This window comes from Poecilia mexicana, unplaced genomic scaffold (genome assembly GCF_051168715.1).
Source record: "Poecilia mexicana isolate PSO_F unplaced genomic scaffold, ASM5116871v1 scaffold_2, whole genome shotgun sequence".
In the NCBI taxonomy this organism is placed as follows: domain Eukaryota; kingdom Metazoa; phylum Chordata; class Actinopteri; order Cyprinodontiformes; family Poeciliidae; genus Poecilia; species Poecilia mexicana.
Window position 1 is genome coordinate 32,780,494 of NW_028263371.1, and position 21,113 is coordinate 32,801,606.

The 21,113-nt window shown below is 40.5% G+C and overlaps 1 protein-coding gene across 1 annotated transcript; it reads right to left on the minus strand.

Annotated features, from left to right (window-relative positions):
• Positions 1-852: 852 nt before the first annotated feature.
• LOC148160772 (receptor tyrosine-protein kinase erbB-4-like) lies at positions 853-20,969 on the minus strand. The gene is made up of 7 exons (XM_088008195.1): positions 20,926-20,969; positions 19,808-20,013; positions 16,687-16,819; positions 12,172-12,265; positions 8,934-9,088; positions 5,284-5,328; positions 853-1,380 (listed from the first exon to the last, which is right to left on the minus strand). Exons 1-7 carry the CDS (start codon positions 20,967-20,969, stop codon positions 1,170-1,172), a joined length of 888 nt encoding a protein of 295 aa, XP_087864321.1. The 3' UTR covers positions 853-1,169.
• Positions 20,970-21,113: the final 144 nt, after the last annotated feature.

Consider the following 21,113-nt stretch of genomic DNA (forward strand, 5'->3'; position numbering starts at 1 on the left):
ACAGCCGAGCTGATTAAGATGGATGCGTACGGCCGGGATGAGGCAGGAAGTGCCCCGCGGTCGCCCTCCCGCGTCTCCGGCCTGACAGCTGTCTATAACGCTGCGCCTTCTACCTGTAAATTACACTAATGCAGACCGACAGGCAGCCTGCCCCGACTGGGCCGCAGCGATGACACTGATGACATAACTGCTGGGGCTCCACGCGACACAAGAGGAAGAAAGCCTCGCGAGCCACACACGCTAGCTCCACAATCCCTGGCACGACCATCTTTGGCTCTCTCCTGTGAATATAAAGTCCACTCCGCCCGCCTGAGGCTTCCAAGAAATGAACCCTCTTCAAGGCCAGATCGATGGGCAATGGCAGACATGCATAATTTAAAAAAAAAAAACAAAAAAAAAACTCCTACGCTCACACAGTTTGGATAAGCACCTGCTCAAGGTTGGACGTCTGAAGGTCTGCTTATGTTAACGGGAAAAAGGCCAGAAGGGCCCCCAATTAAAAAGAAACAAACATCCATCCTAAAAATAAAACTAAATGTTTAGATTTGGCCAAACAGCAGCTTGTTTTTGCCTTATTAAAACTTGGGAGTTTTAATAATGCATTGTTAGCTTTAGATTTTTCGCCTGCTTTTAGAGAACAAGGGGATGTGTTTAGGACCTGACATGTGACGTGGTTTTCCATTAGGATGCTGCTGGAATGCTAACGTTTCCCTTCCCAGGTTTCCAAATCAATCTGAAGCTAAAACTTTCCACCAGACTTTGAAACTCAGCAGAACAAAAGAGCTCAATTTCATTAATTTTCTTGTTGTTTTTGACATTTTAGTGGCAGATTCTGGCAAGTGTTTTTCCCATTTCCAACTCTATGTTCACTAATACGGATACATTGTCTTTTTATTGTGTTTCTGGTTTGGGATATAAATTTCATCCAGAGATCTCTTACAATGTCAGATATGCCCCAGTACAGTTGAAGCTAGCTAGTAACAAAACTTTAGCTTTATTTCCACACATGATGGGCAGTTATTTTGGGTGGAGAGCCAATCGCGTACATGAAAAATAGTGTGCCAAATAGCATTGAACGATTATATTTCAGCAATCTCCTTTGAGTATTACAGATATGCTCTACAAAAAAAAATCTTGAATCCACTGTAGCTCCAAAATATTGACAAGTTTTAACCCCTCCACAGGCTTGGAAAAGAAATGATGACAGAAAGAGAAGACGATGCAGCAGAGACAGACTCAGCTCTTACCTCTGTCTCTAGGAAGCGTCTCAAGGCTCTCTTCTTCTTGATGCTTTTGCGTCGAACGTAAACGGCCACGCTGAGCGCCAGGATGACGATGATGAACAGCCCACCAATGATACCAGCTGCTATCAGCGGCGTCCTGGAAAGAGAACAGTAAAAACTGTTGAAGCAGTCTGACATATTCAAATGAAGTTCAACTAGGGTCAACTTATTCTGCGGATAAAGACCCAAATCTAAATTTCTGTTTCTGTCAGTGCTGGTTGTTTGAGAAGCAGGAACAAGTCAGAGTCCAAAACATGTTTCTGCTCTTTGTTGTGCTAATTTCTGATGTAGAAATACTTCCTACTCTATTTAACTCTGCAAGCGAATCATTTAGAATTAGATTCTCGTGGAGATTCAAAGGGGGTTTTTTTTGTGCGTCTTGTTAGAAACTTGTTGAGAAATTGTTTTGTGCTGAAAAGCCAATTCCCCAAAGGCCTTAAAAACACGCCATTAATATTTAAAGTGAGTTTAATATTTTTCCTTTTAGTCTTTTAAGAATTCAAACAAAGATTAAAAAAAAAAGCAAATGGAGCACAAAGGGAAAGCTAAGGCAGCACAGCCCTATGGCAAGAATCCACCAGCTTGTAAACATTGTTTGCAGCAGCAAAAAGTCCTTCAGATCCGGTTGTGACGGTCGGGTTTGTTCCGCCTGCAGACGGATTCGGGTTCACAGGATCCTGGACCAAACGTACGCCTCCTTTGATTCTCAGCCTAAATCAAAAAGACTCCCTGAGTAGTTTGCTTTTTGACTGTAGTTTATCAGTTAATGTGCATTCAATCTGATGTTTCAGAGAAAAGAAACGTGTTTGAAAAGGACTTTTTAATCTTATGTTTTGGTTTTATTTTGTCCAGTTTTTGTCTACAAACGTCTTAAAACAAACAACTCCACAAGCTGTTCTATTAGTTTTTTTCAGTTTCTTTTAATCTTTGGTTGTGTATGGTAAAGTGTAGACAAGGTTATTTATTTTCAAGCCTCATAAAACCTTTGACTGAAACTTTTTTTTTTAATAATTACTGATATATCCTACAATAAACAACTGAGCTTCAAGATTCAGTTCTATCACTATGGTGAGAAGCTGGTAGATAAATCCTAAACATTTGATCAAAGTCATATAGTTTTAGGGCAATGGTACCAATTATTAATGAAGTGTAATTAATTAAACTTTTTATTTTGAACAAATAAAAAATATTAATTTAAAAATAGCAAACTGAACAAATTTTGATGACCATAATTGACCTAAAACAGGAAAAGTTTATTCTGATTTCACATCAAAGTTTGTGAAAAAAAATAAAAAATCCATACTGCAATAGAAGTTTGCATGCACTACATAGTGCATGCAAACTCCTGGTTTACATACGTTCCCTACAGAAAACTATATAAATTATTATTGCTTAACAGTAAATCAGACTAAATGTTTCCTGTTAAAATAAAGATGAACAGTTTTTGCCATTTGTCTTTGAGTCCAGACTTTATAAAAGTGAAAGAAAATCTTACATATTCTCACAATTTAAACTGTAAGACTCCTGAAAAACTCTTACGATTTGGCGACACACACTGAGGCCAAACAGAGGGCCACAGGTCACCAAAAGGTGTTTGATGCTGTGTGTTTCTTGTTCCTTCGTCCACAGAGGAGGTGCAGCTTTTATTACCCCGGCCTACCCCTCTTCACGACTTAATCAATACCAGGAAACGTTGAGAGTTAAAACTTAAACTTCAGTCATTTTTCTTTCCCTCAGCTGGAGAAACATTCTAATAATTCAGTAATCAAAAATACCTTTCCTTCTCAAAATGCTTTCCCACCATCCGAGGAAGAACCAGCTGTAGGGAAGAGTAAAAGGTTGGGTGCTAAAAGCTCTCTCTCATCCCTAATGACACCGCTAATGCGTTTGCCATTTATATAGCAACTGCACTTGTAGATACTGTTAAGCTACCATTAATTTCCACCCTTGTATTACTCTTTGTCCCGGCGATTCCCCTTCGCTTCCTCCTGTTTGCTCCACATTCACCCCTTTCCGATGCCAGAACTTTCCCTGCTTTGATACTTGAAGTTCAAAAGTCTATCAGCTGTAAAAGCCATTAGCAGCTAATGGAAGACCGGGGTCCTGCTTTGGTACGGCGGAGCAAGGTGCAGCCGCATGCGCCTCGTTGATTGTGACAGACTTAAGGAAGGTGGAGCCTGAAATTTAGAAAGAGGCTCTGAGTTTGGACAAAATTACACAGACGCAGCGATGTGCTGAATAGTAATGCTGAAGTTTGAGGGAATTGATTTGAAAGGAGAATTTTCCAAAACGCAAAATTGTCTGTAAAATCTAAGAGGGAAGAAACGGAAGAGTGGAAAGGGTTTCGGAGAGAAAACAACCTGAGCTGGCGTCAAGACGAATAACAGGTTGGGGCAGCGCTGGATGAGAGAACAGACTCCTTAAATTAGGAGGAAATGGTTTACAGCAGGAAGAGTGACACAGGGTCAGCGGATGAGACCGAGGGGATGATGGCGTTGGAGGAACTCAGAGAAAAGAGTTGCCATAAAATCAACCTCAGGAACAGTTCAACGGTCTGACTCCTGCTTTCTGTATTCATGACTGGCTCATGGCCTCCTGGAAGAGATTTACATATTTCAATCAATCTCACATAATGCCTTAAATTACTTCAGCTGTTACCGATTTATTTTTGACAATAGCAGTGTTTTCATTTGTGTCAATGTAGCAAAATGTAAAAGTTAGCAGGGCTAACTCTAAAGCACTAATCATGCACTACATCAGCATGGTATTTAGCAGAAGCTAATGCTAAAGCACTAACCACCATGTGTCAAGAGGAAAACATGAAGAGGTTCTCAGAACAATTAATACATTTTTGCATATATCTGTTTAATTAATTGTTCTGTATTCCTCATTTGTTTGTTTGTTGCCCACATATTAACAGAACTCCTGCGTCAACAATCTTCACCCATTTCAAAATAAAAGCATGCATGTAAACATTTAGCTATTTGAAAACATCTTAGCGGTCGACAACCTAAACTTCAACTCAGATGTCAAACTTTATTCTGAAAATATAGAAATAAGCCAAGTAAAATTAGCGCTGTAGATTTTATCTGGAAAAATTCACTTTGGGGAAGCTAGATGCGGCTAAGAGAACTCAAAGTTAGCAAAAATGCTAATGGGCTAAAGAAAAAACTCAATTTGCTTTGCTATAAGGTTAGCATTAGTGTTACTACAACAATACCACAAAGGTAATATGTTTTCTTTCGGTATGTAGCTCTAAAGAGCTACATACCGAAAGTTTAGTTAAAACTAAATGTCTTCGCTGTTGTCCATGATAGTGGTCACACAACTATCAGTTTCAACTTAATACTATATAATATTAACCCTTTACTGTCTCCTTTCAGGCTGTTTCTTAAATGGATTTATGGATACAGACATTTAAAGCCAACTTATGCAAAACTATGTTATATTAGGCAACCCGCATTTTTAAGAAGATCCATAAAAACTGTAAAGCAGAAGTCTGGAGGTGTTTTGGAAGAAGTTAATATTCCATCTTCATTGTATTGGATAATCCAAACTATCAGCATTATTACTACAACTGGAGAGGTGATCTATGTCAGTATACAGTATGTCTCTAGTTGGAGGTCATATTTCAAATTGTGAGAAATGATCAAATTTAGGAGACAACACTTGTGGAAGGACTGTTATTCAAAGAAAAGCTTGTTTTGAAAATGCAGAAAGACATCTACTTCCTAACTGGACCACAAGTTTGGTTCACACACACACACACACACACACACACACACACACACACACACACACACACACACACACACACACACACACACACACACACACACACACACACACACACACACAAAATTCTGGGTCACATCAGCCTCTTGTTAATGAGCATCTAGAGAAGCGGGTTTTAACAGGAACTTTAACAAGTTCTGGCAGAACCTGACGGTGGTCTCCCCCCCAGTCCCCGCTTCCCAAAATGCACCAGGAGACGGCTCACCTGTCCATCATTCCCACGCAGTCCTGGAGCCGCGGCCCGATGCACCTGCAGGGCAGAAAAACCAGAGAGAGTGTCTATTAAATCAGGGACAGGTTATGAGCAGACCTCATGTTGTCTTTCTTCCCCGTCAATCAGTCGTCTCCGTGTGGGGTGGGGGAGGCGCCTGGAAAATGGAAGCAGGGCTGACCACTTGTCAAGGTGTCAGGGAAGAGGTGTTTGGGCTGGAGGGCAATGCTTTTGTTTGGTGTGATGTTTGAAAGCTCGCGGTCACACAAGATTCAGTCAGCAAAGCAAAGCTACAGAACTAGAAGAAACAGAGGATGTCAATATCCTCCACAGCTACATGTACTTATGTAGAGAATTCAGAAATGAGGTGATATAATCCTCCTTTCCTGAAGAACAGGATTCAGGTTGAAAGATTCACAGTGTGAGGTTGTGTTGGAGGTGCAGACAGGTCAGTGTAGGTGGCATGGAGATTCATCTGTTCTGGTGTGATAGGGTTTACTGCAGCCTGCTGGCTGCCGCCGTTTTATTTAGCTCCTTTTACACCGTGCTTTATTAAACAACAATAATAAAACACAGAAACAATCGAGATTACACCCCACACAAAGCAAGAAAGTATTTTTAGTTTTTAATAAACACCAGAAGCTCTAAATCACTGTTTTATATTACTGAGTGACTACGCATGGCAACAGCAGATAAATCCACTCTCTCAGCTTTCCTCCTTCAAGTTCCCATAAATTCGGCTTCCAGTTCAAAGCTCACTGGAGACGTGAAGTCTTGTGTTTGCAGTGATTGGTTCTAAGTGTTTATGATGGCTGATTCTGATTGGCTTTTGGGTCAATCAGTGAATTTCATGTTCGTTTCCTGGTATTCAGGGATTTTATCTCAAAATGTCATACTTTTATAGACTCACATTTCCAGGCGTCAATTTATTTTAAAGTTAATTTAGAAATTGGGTTAAATACTAAAGTTTTGAATGTGGAGCATAGGAAAATTAGAGACTTGATGAAGGCTGCAAGACATTAGGAAAACATGCAACATAGTTGCAGAATGTCGTGACAATACGGCTAGAGATAAATCTAAAAATGACAAAAGTGTTACTGTCTTTTCTGCTTTAGCTTCACAGCAAACATAGACCTGAGATCTTGAGTCAACTATCAAGCTGCAAAAAACTAAAATAATAATTTCCATTTCAAACAGAAGGCTTTATCGAAAGAGTTCCAATAAACAACTTAGCTTGGTCGTTACCTTCTAAGAAACCAGTAACATAACGATCATTTTGCGTAATAGTCTACACCCCTAATGGATGGTCCAGTGTGTGGATAGATGAATTTTATTGTTGTGTTTTGTGTTTAATCTCTGTTAGAGGGTGAATTCCTATTGGACAATCTCAGCTAGTTTAGTCTTTAACCTAAGGATAATGAAATACATTAAATATTATATGAACAGTGAAGCATCAAATCATATTCCAACGTCATTAGCCAGTTACAGAGTATAACAATATTTTCATACAGTGCTCTTAAATACTCCCATGTTATACACTATTATCATTTTTCTGCCAGGTACCTTACATTTGCTGTTCAAACCATTTGAAGCTTTAAGGCGTGTTTAATGAGTGTTGCCAGGCAACTCTGACTACAGGTTAAGTTTCAATATTTCACAAGATGAAAGCGCTTGTTGTTTGGACAAACCTCTGCAGTTAACTCCAGTGTTTTGAACTTGTGTACATTTCAGGAAATGACCTTAAAGATGGTATACCCAAAAAGGAATGGATATTAAGAAGAATCTAAAGTAAATACAAAGTCCGTATTGATCAACTAGCAGAAGGAAGGAAGGAAATCCTCCAAATGAATGCTAATGAAAATTGAACTGGCAAATAATCAGCCTTTAAAAAAAAGCTGTTTTAATTTTAAAAAGTGTGCAGTGTGCATGTTATTTCCTATCTGTCTCAGCAACCTCTGCTGCTGGAGGGTAGTTCAGATGAAAGGTGTTTCAGTGGAAAGTGATGAGAACAGCAGGTGAGCAGGAAGTGATTAGAGCACACTCGTCACTGCTCATTAAATCCCGATCCGTGTGTTGTGGCTTTTGAGCAGCAGGGTAGACACAGGAGAAGATTTCCTGAATTACTGTGTTAGAGCACACAAAACACAACAAATTGGCCAGAAAATGAGGAGAGCTGGTTCAGTCTGGAATTAAACTGGTGACAACTGAGGCTCTGTCAGAGCTGCCTAGTCATCAAATAAACAGCCTAGCAATTGGCTAATTAGCTACAATTCATGTTGAAGAAAGCACTCTTCCTTCATTAATTACATTTTCAAGAAGCTAAGAACAATCTTTTGATTTGATCAACATTTTGTATAGTTTTATATAAATGTACAAGTGAAAAAGAATGCTTTAAGTGAAAAACATTTTTTAAGTAAAAAAAAAAATTTCTTAATTGTATATTTATCCGTAATGGCAGCAGAAAATACAACCTACATTGTGACGTTATCGCTTCCCGTTTCAACATTCAAAATTAAGTGAATGGTGTTTTTTCCATATCAACTTTGGATCATTTCCTATTATGAAAACTCCAGCCTTTGTCTTGAGCTCATCATCTTTATGCCTTTGGTCTAATCAGACCTTGTTGAGAGGATCAAAGCCTTAAGCTAGCATGTTGCAGAATAAATGTGGCATATTTATGAAAACAAGTAAGATAACATTTTACCTTTGAGTGCAGCACCAAGCTAACATACCATAGCACTAAGCTAGCATATCATAGCACAAAGCTAGCATACCATAGCACTAAGCTAGCATATCATAGCACAAAGCTAGCATACCATAGCACTAAGTTAGCATATCATAGGGCCAAGCTACCATACTATAACGCCAAGCTACCATACCATAGCACCAAGCTAGGTCATCTAAGCTAACAAATTCTACAACACAAATGTTTCATATGGTCTTCATCCAGCTAAACTTTGACAAGGTCACCAAAGACGATATTGAATTAATGTCAGAACTTTGGCCAGTGAAAATGAACCTCTGCTGGGAAAGAAGTGGATTTTTTTTTTTCTATATCAACAAACGGCTTCAAATGGCAATTTCAAAATACCAAAGACAATATCCACACTGAATTGGGAATTTTTAACGTTGTTGGTATTCTAAAAAACAAAAGGATGTGTTGTGAGACATGGACATAGACTACTACAATGTTTCAGTGGCTCAGAAGACCATAAATGTGGCTTGACGTCACACACAAGACTTCCTTTTTAGTATTCTGGTGCAACCAGAAAATAGTTTGTCTTCTCTATAAGAAATGAGTCCTGCAGCAACAATAACACCTGATAATGAGCTAAATCTGACCAGTCTGAACCGAATGAATGCAGCTCATGTTCAATTGTCCCTTTGCTTTATTTATCTGCAGCCAGCCGTCTGCCAGTTCATATCTCCTCCTCCTCCTGCTGTTTGTCTGCAACCTGCCCCTTCACTAACAGTTGATCTGCTTTTGCTCCATTAAGGTCAACGGAGCAAAAGCACTTCCCTTTTGTAACGTCTTGAAAGGTTGGGGCAACATATTGAGAGTGACTAGCAGTTGAACAGATAAGAGAAACGGATAAACTTTCAGACATATGAAGCCAATCTTCACGCATCCTTCCCTCTCTTACCCCTGGGTGCAGTTGGTGTGGCAGGGATGACACTCGTTGTTGGCCTTGGCGTATTTGAAAATGAAGCTGTTGGCGCCCTGCAGTCCGTCGGGGCACTTCTCCACACAGTTGGGCCCGTCTTTGAAGTGAAGGCATTTTACACACTGGTCTGGGCCCTGGGAGTTTTGAAGAAGAAGAAACAGGGAGATGAGAAGATGAGTCACGACGAGGAGGAAGGAGGAGGTAGTGGACAAGGGGCGAATGAAGAGCAAAGAGGTGACGCATACAGTAACAGGATTAGTGGGCCAATCGAACAAAGAAAGGCAAGCTGAGAAAAACGATACATGAAGAGGTAACACCGAAAAAAAGAATAGAAAAAGGGAAATAGAATGAGAAATGAGCGGAGAGAATAAAATTGAGCAAAATCGAATTCAAAACCTGGCAAATTGTGTCAGCTTTGCTCACTTCCTATTGCGGCTAATTTAGCCCGGCAGAACCCGCATGAATTCCATCCGGCGATTTATAATGTGCAGAGCAAAATTACCCAGAGTGTATTCTGAGGCAGCCTCGCTAAAATTGCCAAAATGCATGAAAAATCAGGTCATGTCAAAAAGCAGTGCGTGGTGAAAGTGATGGAGGAGATGACAAACGGTAACTGAGCAAAAAGCTCAGCTGCAGCCGCATCATGAATAAGTAAGATGGCTAGTGAAGTGTGAGCAGGGATAAAAGTGCGGAAAAAACCCAGACTGTACTCTTTGTGTGTTTACGCGTCTGAAGGAAAGAAGGTGTCGGGGAATCGAATAAAAAAAAACAAAAACAAAAAAAAAAAAAACTGACTTATAATTCTAGGGAGGCAGTGGAGTTTGTATACGTATGCTCAAGCCGTTGTCTGGAAGAAGTTCAGGGAGTTTTGGCACCACGCTCTGCTGCTAATGACTACCACAGTGACCTGATGGACAGCCTTTCCAAGTCTGACAAATCCGGCCACACGCCATCAATAAACATTATTCTCACATTGCATGTTTGTACGCATGCATGTGCGTGTTGGCGCGAGTGCGGGTGCATACAGATGTCTCAATGTAGTCGGATACGTATGTATGTTTGAGCGGGCACGGATGATCGACTCTGGTGTTATTTACTACTCAGATGTGAGCAGCATCTCAAAGTCGGTGGCATGCGTGCATCGTTGAAGAGTCGCTCTCTTTTCCGTCTCTTGTTCCTCACGGGGCGGCCAGAAAAGGTTAGTCACACAATCACTTTATTCACCCAAATCAGCCATGCAGGACATTGGGTTCTTTTCCCCGAAATGCAACTTTGCAAATATGAACCTGGGCATTGTGTATATAAACATATCATATCCACATTTGGTGTACTATGAACAATATGTTGCACTGATTCTTCTAAAAAACGTTGTGAGTAGCTGAGAATCGAGGAGGAAACTGCTGAAGGTTCTTATTTTTTGTACTGCCCAGGTGGGGCAGCTGGATACAAATGTTTGTGAATTGAAACAAAGCTCAAACTTTCTAATAAATACATCAAAAATACATATATTCTTAATTAATAATGATTCAGTGATCAACAGTTCACTGATTTATATAAATGTATCCAATGACTCAGTCTAGACGGCTAAAAGTAAGGCATTTGTTACTTAATGGCTTAGTCTGGTAGCCATTAGCTAAAATAATGTAAAACTGGTTCTTGAAAAAAATGTAAACTGTAGTGGGGTGATGTGGTGGCGCAGGAGTTAAGCACAACCCACATAAGGAGGACGTAGCCCTCAACTTGGCTGTCGCAGGTTTGATTCCCGGCCAGGTGACCTTTGGCGCATGTCTTCCCTCTCTCTCATTACCTACTTTTCTGTCTGAGCACTTTGAAATAAAGGCCACTAGAGCTAAAAAAATAAAAATAAAAAATAACTTTAGTCATCCAGTGGCTCAACTTAGTTGTCAAAAGTGAAAATAAATGGCAGTCTAGAAGCCGCAAGCTAATATTTAGCCAGTAGTTAAACAATGGCTGCATTAGCGAAAACAAAGCAAACAGCTAGCTAATGGTTCAGTTTGGAGGTCCTTAAAAGATGTAAATTGTAGTTATCCAGTGGCTCAGTCTAGTTCCTACTAGTTAAAATGAAGTTTCTGGTTAATAGTGAGCAGTTAATCAATGGTTGCATTAGCTAAAACGAAGCCAAAAGCTACCTAAGGGTTTCATTTAGATGTCACGAGCTAATGGTTACAAACAGTTGACCCATGATTTACTCTTGAAAACATCAGCTAATGGTTACCAACAACTACTTCACAAAGGAAAGTATAAGTTAACCATTAGGTCACTATAGTCATCAGCAAATAGCTAAACAATGACTAAGAATCAATTCTTTAAGTCATCGGCTAACATTTGCCAAAAAAAAAACAACCTTCTGTTAATATTAGATGTCATCAAGTAAATGTAACACACAATGGATCTTGTGTTTTAAACATTTTGACATTCGGGCCAAAATAGTTGAAATGAAAGTGAATGGAGGCCACAAATAATATGTCATGAAATGTTAGACTTTAGCAGGACAAAAACAAACAAAACAGTCCGATGTTGCCAAAACAGACACAAGTAAATCATCACAGATGTAAAATTACACTTTTTTTAGAAGAAAGAGAAATGTCTACTACTTCCTTTTATTATAGGTGGTTAATTTTTTTTTTCATTTTGTAAAAGAACAAAAATTGTCTATGCTGAGCAACATAAACAGACAATGTGATACTTTACTGTCCTGTTTTGTAAAGTTGAACGTGTGGAGGGTGGAGAGGTGGGGTTAGGACGGACTTCCTGGTTAGGGGCTTGGAACCCGATGAAAACTGCAGTTCTAGTTTGACATTGTAACACATTTCCACGCTTCCCTTTTGTAAACTCTGCCTGGTAACTTTCTCAGTGCAGGAAGAAGCTTTTACACAAGTCTCTAAAGGTTACTTTATATGAAGGTTAGGACATAATCGTTTTTGTTGCTTGTGTCGAATGTGTATGTGCGCCTGCTGGAGCTAAACAGGAGTGGTAGTTCATCATTTCTCCCATTACCTTCCATTCACCTTTGCAAACAGCACCTACACTTACTCAAACCCCATGCACAAAACAGATAGGCTCCAACAAAATAAGTTCACTTCAGAAGATATGAAACTAACTTGCACAGACAAATGAGAGGAGTCTATTTCCGCATTCCTCAAGTGTGTTCGGAGAAAAAAAATAAGGCGGTTTGGTTCGATCCGGCGGGTCTTACCGGGCCAAGACACGTTAGGCTGTTTCCGTCCATCTTCTCGCATTGGCTGTCGCAGTCCAGGCACACGGATCCATTGGCAAATTCCCGCACTTCCCTGATGGAAGGCAAGAAGATCAAAACAGAGATGCATGGATTATAGATCTGAGTGTACTCACACTGAAATATTGATCAGGAGAACACTACAGTAGGCTATATGAAGACTGTTACATCAGTATCAGCCTGGCTTGTTCACTGGAGTAGCAGCTGTGTATTCTGCCATCAACTTGTCTTTTTCTGGCAGTTTCACTTGCAACAATTTGGTCAGCCTGGATGCTTATTTTAACAGACATCCATAAAGACAAGACTGATGAATAAAAAAACTGTTTTTTTGGGGGGTAGGGGGGGGTTACAGTCATGAGACTCATAGATGAAGAAATACGCTTTGGAGAGAGTGAAAAGGAATGAACAAAGCGAGTGCATTAGGATGAGATAACGAGGTTTGAAAATGTAGACTAAAAGTGAAAACATGTTTGCTTCTTTATCCCGCTATGAAAGGATTGTTACTGTTTTCTGCAGATTGTAGCAGATCTGCCAGAGCCTTTGTTCAGCCAGTTAAAGCAATATAGTTGGTTTTGTTTTCATCTAAAGGAGAAGACAGTAAACAATAGAGCTCAATATTGGGTACATACACTGCAATTACAGTGGCAGGAGCTCAGCACTGCCTCAGGCCACAGTGTTCAGCCCCGTGTGTGTGTACGGCGGGTTGTGGGAGTGTGTGCTGGCATCCGATCTATACGTTTCTGACTGTTTTTCTCACTGGCCGAATCAGCGAATTATCATGCCTGTTTGAAGCGAGGCGTCTCCGGCGGATGGAGGACGCCCGCTGTCAATAGCAACCGCTACCGATCAAAACCGCTTTTCACATCAGAGGGATCGATCGGCCGACGTGGACAACGGATGCCCTCGGAGGAGGATTCGCCCAGCACCAGGTGGACCCTCTTTGGGATAATGAGTCGGTTTGTTTTTGTTAGCTTGCAGTTTTAGTGACGGAACCTGGACGCAACGGATTCCGCCTCATGATCCGGTTTTATACAATTGGACACAGAGAACATTCCATCTCCTGCGGGCATTTGGGTTTTATGCATTTTCGTGCGGTGAATATATGTGAAAATCTTTTTGACGTAGTACCTCTAAAAGCTACCAAAAAAGAAAAGAGACATTCTGACACTCCCTGGTTCAGCGGGATCATATTAAAGGATGATAAAAGTGAAGATAAAATCCCAGTGTTCCTTTTTGCTGAGCTTTGATGTCAGATTGTCTTTTCTTTAAGCCATCCTCACTGGTTCGTTTTAAGCGGGGCAGTTTGTTTCAAACATCCACATGTACAGATTCTATTACTGAAAATGTTTACACAGGACTCAAAAGCAGACTATCAGTGCAGTTCTCCTTTGTCTTTCTTTACCCCATTTCCAAAATAAATTAGATGTGTCTCCCAGACGCTGTGTCCAGGGGAATCATTTAAAAGAAGGCCAGGCGGTGGACAGATATCTTTTTTTGCTGGCTGAATGGGGAAAGAAACACAGAGGATGGGTGAGAGACAAAGACCACTGTGGAGGCGCTCTCCAGGGTCATTTCCATTCCGTCAAAGCCGTTCCTCCTGATTGGCCCTCTTCACGGCTGAAAGTGTGTGCCAGAGCCCCATTGGGGGATGACCTGATGGGGGATTATCCCTGCTTTAGCAGGAATTTAAGCAGGACTGTGGCCCCGACCATTCAGACCTCAAAACATCCAGCGAGCCAGAGCATGGTCAACCCACCAGAGCAACTTTTTTAATTAAGCACTTTCAGCGCCTCCCTTTACCCAGTACCTCCCTCCTTCGCTAACCCCCAGTGGACACCATCTCAAGTCTTTTTCTTTTCCCCTCTCGCGCACGCCTTTGCTCTGCCTTTGTTTTATTCAACAGACTTATAAACTGAGGGGAATTAGCGCCTTTGCTCATTAAGAATGGATATACAGAACAAGAGCGGAATGAGGAATCTTAAGATTTAAAATCACCAACCTGAAAACATTTTTAATGAGCTTGTGCTAAATTCTTCAGAGATATAGACTTCTGCAGCCCCAGAACTAACTAAGATATTAAACCAATCTAAAGTGAACTCAGTATAACCTAAAATAGTGGTGTTAAATCCAGGAAAATGGCAATTAAGAGATAGAAAGATTGAGATTAAAACTGGTAATATAGACAAAGAACAACAAGGAATGGCTAAATCTGGATTCGTCTTTATGCAGATGATACAATATTCGGACAAATATGTTTTTAAGAATAATACATCAGCTGTATTTGCAATCACTATTTTTTCCCATTTGTTTTAAGTCATTTACTTGTCTCTGAAGGGGGCGTGACCATGACAATTGTGTCCTACTGACTCAGACTTAGATCTTACAAAGGCTTAGGCTTAATATAGCAATGACAAAAAAATAATGAACTCTTACACAATAATCTCATGTTTTAAGATGTATCTGAACGGTATACGGTCATCAGCACAAAGCCACTCATGTTGCCTGGATGCTGCATATGAAAATGAGCTTCATTCCATATCTAGTCATTTTTCTGTCATCAGGTGTTTGTTGATTTTAGATTGGACATATTTTAATCAGACTGTTCAGGCCAGTGACACAAATCAACAAGCAGACATTGTGAATATTCCTGGCAGTATCGTGCGTAGACTGTATTTACAGTAAAGGAAACAAGCGTGCTTCAGAAGCTCCCAGCCACGAGCCTCTCCCTCGTCTTCTTCAAAGCTTCGCTCTGAGCTGTTTTTCCCCCCGGCGACTTCAAAGCCTCCCTCCCACAAACGGCAGCGGAAAAGGACCAGCAACAAGTCAACATGACCGAGGGTTGCATGCTCTCATAAACCCTCTCTAGAGGGAAACACAGGCCTGACATCACCGCTTTTGCCTCGGTGAAAAGAAAAAAAAAAAAGGCTGATTTATCTCTCGGTAGGCACTGCTGGTGCAGCTTTATTTTAGACGGATGGTTCTGAGAGACCCGATGCAAAACATTCCTTCACTCAGCCAGGATTCATTCAAGGGGAACATCTAGAACAGCAGGTTTGGTTGGTGCACAGACGTGTTTGCTCTCTTGTAACTAAAAAGAACGCCAAACCAACCTGGCTGCTTAAGGAAAAAAAAAAGCAATAGTGAATCAGGAATCACCTGTAATAAATATAATTCTCTGGTTCGTTTGTTTGGTCAGATTCCAATCAAGAAATCCCTCCTGACAGCATGAGGCAGGTCAAAAGATCCCAGAACTCTTCTGATCTGCACTCCTCATCAGGTATGCAGATGTTTCGTACTCATCTCAGTTAAAGATGAGTACGAAATCTTCGACATCTGTTAGTGTTAAAAACCATTTAGAAATGTTTGAGATCAGTGGTTGGCCCCAGATAGCTAAACACGCTAACTTTAAAGCACTAATCATAAATATTAGTTCTGCTAACTCTGCAGTGCTGTACCAGCATGGTATTTAGCAAAAGTTAATGCTAAAGCACTAACTTAAGTTCAAATTATATCTGCCCTTGGTAAAACTACACGAACTCCAATTTTATTTTTACACTATTATATAATGTGACTCTATAAAGTGCTTAGATATCGTATTTATGTTTATATCTTATTGTATGTTTTATTTTGTTCTTGGATGCTTCTTGTTTGAAATGAAGTTACTGGAGGGAAAAAGAGAACATGAGGAGAGGAAACTGATGCCAAATCAGTCTTCACCCACTTCAAAATAAGAGCATGAATATAAATGTCTAACTGCTTGAAGTCCTTAACCAAAACTTCAACACAAATGTCGAACTTTATTTAACTGAAAGGTTACAAGTAAATTAGCACCTTAGAATTTAGGGGAAGCTAACTGTGGAAAGCATTTTCAAAGTTAGCAAAAACGCTAAAGCGCTAAGCCAAAAATAGCACATTAGCAGAAGCGTGCCTGCCATGTAGAGCACCGTATCTAGGAACATGATCCAAACAACAAACAATAAGTAAATGTGTTTCAGATTCTTTAAGGCAGCCTTAAACAGACACAAAATCCAAAAAGTCTGAGAACATTTAAATGAGCAGAACAGACACAAACCAGTCAGTTCTTCACTGCCTTTCAGTCAGCCTTCAGCTCAGAACTGTAAACATTCGTTCAGTCAGTCCAAATGGGACATTTTCAATCTAATCCTTCAACAATACATTTCAATTGATTTTAGTGGATGGCTGTAACATCCTGCCAAATGCTCCTTTGACAGTTCACACTGTGAAATTCCTTATTGGCTCACTTCATTACATCCACACCAATCTGCAATTAGACGTTCCTCCTCCAGAGCCCTTGAGAATGTTTTAGTTTTATTGTTGGTGTATTAAAGCAGCTTAAACCGACTTAAGCTTCTTGTTGCACGCTGAGAGAAATTAATGTGGCTTCATAAACCATAATGGTCGGCTGCTGATGATCTACGCAGTTGACTCTCTGAGCGTTTTGGACTCTTTTCTCACCCGTCAAACAGGTTGCAGGACTCCACGCAGGTGCGGCCTCGTTTGAAGTAGCGGCAGGAGAGGCACTGGTCGGGGCCCGGGCCCCAACAGCCGTCGTCCGAACACATGCGGTCGCACACCATCCGGTGCTGAGCTGTTGAGGAGGAAAGACATGAAGGAGTCATTTTTCTGCCTAACAGTGTGGGATTCATCGGTATTCCCAACACCTCTGCCTGCAGAGAGTGTCTAATCCAGAAACCTTGGCCTCCCGTTTCTTCTTCCCTGTCAAACTGCAGCAATCAATGCACCTCATTGGACTCACTTGTCCCCCCATCCGGTGAGTGACATAAGAAGTCCCTGGGGACCACCTGGAGGGGGGCCAGACCCTCTGTCAACAGCAGAGCAGTCAATGACAGACAGTAGGGCTGAGCCTAATAAAGAGGGCCTGTATTAGCTCCAATCGATCAAACCCTAACACACACACTGGACTCATTAACCTATTAATGAGTCCAGTTTTAAGATTAACTTTGAAACAGGAAGCCAAGATTTTTAAACTTTTCTGAAGATTTTCTAGATGTCTCCGTTTCTGTGCAAGACATTGGTTTGTTGGATTTTCTCATCTGCTAAAGCCAGCTTATATTTCAGCAGTGTAGTAAAGGCTGTTTGTGATTATGAGTCACAAAATTCAAATAAATAATCCTCTGGTTAAGATGCTGCTTCACTCAGCATCTAAACCAAACGCAGAACTCAAGGAACTCTGGGTCGAGTTTTCAAACCCAGACGGAAATGATCTGCCGGATCCATAACATCTAACTCTTGTTTATCTAGAGTAGATTACAATCAAATCAAACAATGTAGCAGCGTGCTAGAATACTCACAGAAACCGTTGGTCAGAAAAAAGAGAAATAACTGAACCCACCTCAGGGCTTTAATGTCACAATGAAGCTGAACAAGGCCTTTCACAGCCAGGTTGTAAGAGTCGAAAACTGACACTGTTGCCATGGACACAGGCATTTCAGTTTGTATTTGTGCTTGACAAAAATGTAGGTTTCAACTTAATCAGAACACAGTGTATCATTTTCATCCGAGGTCAAGGTCACATTTATTTATAAAGCCCGTTTCCAACAGCAGAGGCTGCAACAAAGTGCTTTACAAGGAAACAACCACAACACTAAAAGGCATCAAAAACCAAACTATAGACAGAGTGAAGAGCTCAAAAGGCTGTTAGACTAAGAAAGACAACTGGGACGGGAAAAGACACAATACAAAAAGACACACACACACACACACACACACACACACACACACACACACACACACACACACTCCTCATATTAAAGAGTGAGCAGCAGATTTTTGTAAATTAAGTATTTAAAGCAACTGGTACTGAACCCAAAACTCCAAGATGCCACAAATTAGTTTTTGCACTAAAACTCACTGTTTTAGTGCAAAAACAGTGAGTTTTTGCACTAAATGCCCCCCATATTCTTCTACCAGAGACAGAGGTGCAGAGATACATTTTCATGTCTGTGTATGAGTACACATAGTAAACAGTGTTCACATCTTCACCCTGTAGAAATGTTTAAAAAGATTAAAAAAAAATAAATTCATCTTTTATCACAGTAGATGGTCCACAATGAAACAGAAAAGGAGAAGCGCCCACACCTCCAAATTGCACATAAACCCCTTATTATAACTGTTATTGGGAAAGCGAAGGAAGTTTAAAAATCCTTTTCTAATTTCAATACATTTATTCAAGTTGAGATGTCAATGATTAAAATGATGAGAATGAGTCTACCATGTGAAGAGGCTACAGTCTCTGCACGTCTCCATGACGATTTATGGGATATCTGGCTTTTGCACACATCTCCAGCAGGGGTTAGTCTTAAAAGTTCAGTCGGTTACTATCTTTACTTTCCTATTTTTTTCCATCCTATTCAGGGCTGAGTAAAGATCAAAGTTATTAAAACGTTCATTTCAATATATAAAAAAAATCTGAATTAGCCAGACCTTCTCTTTTCCTTCCTCATACCTGTAGTTTATATTGATACAGAGACGGGAAACAAACCCCTTCCTCTCTGACCACTTTAATAACCTTTGAATGAATGTTAATTGGCTGCAGAGTTTCTGAGGAAAGTTCATTAAAGCAGCTGTTTATCAGAGAATGCTTTAAACAAGTTTAAGGAACCAATTGGCTTATAATTTCCTCCAGGTTTAATAAAGCGAGGAGCGGCTGCCTTCAGTTTTACTCCCAAAGAAAATTGGTTTTAATGTTGACAGCGAAACCCGTCTGCTGTGGGGAGTACCCAGTCAGAAGAGGCTAACTGTGATGGTCACAAAACAGAATTCCATTCATTTAGATTAAATGTCGTTATTTCAGAAGATAGGAACATAGAACTATTAATACTTATCCACTGCTTCCATTGTCAATACTTTCCAGAGTTGGGTAGTAACTAGTTACATTTACTCAGTTAAATTTACTTAAGTAACTTTATGGAAAAAAAATAAATACTACTTTTAGGAGTCATTTTACTACACTGTATTTTTTTCCTCTTGAGTAAATTTTTCTGGATTCTCTACCCACTGAATGAAAAACAAAAATGTTTTAATAAAAAACTCACCAGATACAAACAGGAACACACCTGCAGTTTTTGTTGAAGTCTCATACGTTTTTATTGAAAAAAGACGTGATTGTTAAAAAAAATATATTTTGTCTAATTTTGTTATTTTTTTGTTAATTATATAAATTAATGTCATTTTTGGTCCTTACAATACCAAAATTTGCACTTCACTTTATATTTTTTTTGTCCATCTGATGATGTAATGTTTAAATATTAAATGATTGATCATTTGTTCACATTAATGAGTACTTCTGTAGACTGTTTACCAAATACTTTTTTACTATTACATTTACGTGGTGCTGCTCTTTGCTTGAGTACAAGTTTTGGGTAGTGTGCCCACCTCTGATACTTTCATTCAGATGTGGCTATTCTTTTCTATAAGAAAAACTTATATAATCTAAGCTAGTAATGGTGGACACACTTCCACAATTTTCCTACCATAAAATTATTCAACTATTGTAGCTCTAAAAACCATTTTCAAACCTTGAAGGCTCCCAGATGTAACATCCGCAGCTACTCACTGCACTCCTTGGGGTCCCGGTTGTTGCGGACGACGACCTTTTGGTTGGAGGTCCTGAAGAGCGACGTCCAGTTGACGGTGTTGTAGAAGCAGAGGCGGGTGTTGTTCATGATGTAGACGTTTCCAGCACTGATCTCGTTCAGAGACTGGAAGTGGAGGGCGGAGATCCAGAGCTGCTTCAGGATCAGCAGAGAAATGCCGGTCCCACTGCAAGAGGAGAGAATGGCTCATGGTTGTGTTGGTCACTCTGGTATCATCATCATCATCATCATCATTCAGGCACATGAGCCAAATCTGGATCACTATAACTTTTAATATATTCATCAAGACTCTAAAGCAGGGGTCCCCAAACTTTTTCCTGCGAGGGCCACATAGCTGTTCCTTTCTGTGGTCGGGGGGGGGGGGGGTTGGGGGGGGGGGGGGTGCTGGTTGGTTGTTCTGTATTTGAAACTGTTGAGCGGGGGGGGGGGGGGGGGGGGGGGGGACGACGACGACACATTCGCGGTTTTAGATATATTTTTACCCAGAATGCAAATGGAAAAAACCGTGAGTGAAACGGTGACTGGGACTGATGAGTATATATTCCATTGAGGGAAAGTAAGTTTCACATTTGCTCAAAAGCCCCCTGGTGGTTGAAGAAAAATCCACATATAAACCGGAAAATACAATATATGAAAAAAAAACACTGAATGCTCTCTGGTATGAGCAGGCGGGCCGGATCCGGCATTGTTCAGGGGGCCGGACCAAATGACGTGGCGGGCCGGATCCGGCCCGCGGGCCGTAGTTTGGGGACCCCTGCTCTAAAGGGACATATAAATCGAACCACTAAGATAACAGTCTGCTTAAATATTATTTTATCAATCAAATCAAAGCAGTTTTGCTGTAAGGGTTCTACAGAGTCGAGGTCAGTACTTCAAGCAAACAAACAGGCCCAAACAGGGACATCTGAACATTTTTTTCAGTCGCTCGATTGTTTTCCATTCTCTTTATCGAGATTTTGTCAGATGCATTGCAAAGAAGCATTGTTACCACAAAGAACAACTAAATTATAAGAAAACTTTACTTTTTGTGCTAATTTTGTTTTTGTTGCATAACCAATGAGCAGAGAGTAAGTAATACCAGGTACCACCAGAACCTGGTTCGCCACTCTGAATGTGTGTCATGCTTCCACCTGCATCAGTTGAATCCTACCTGTAAAGGGATCTGCCTCCGATGGTCGCCAAGTTGGAGAAAACGCTCAGATCCGTCATGTTTTCAGGCCAGGACTGGATGTTCAGGTACCCTGAGAACACACCACATGGACTTTG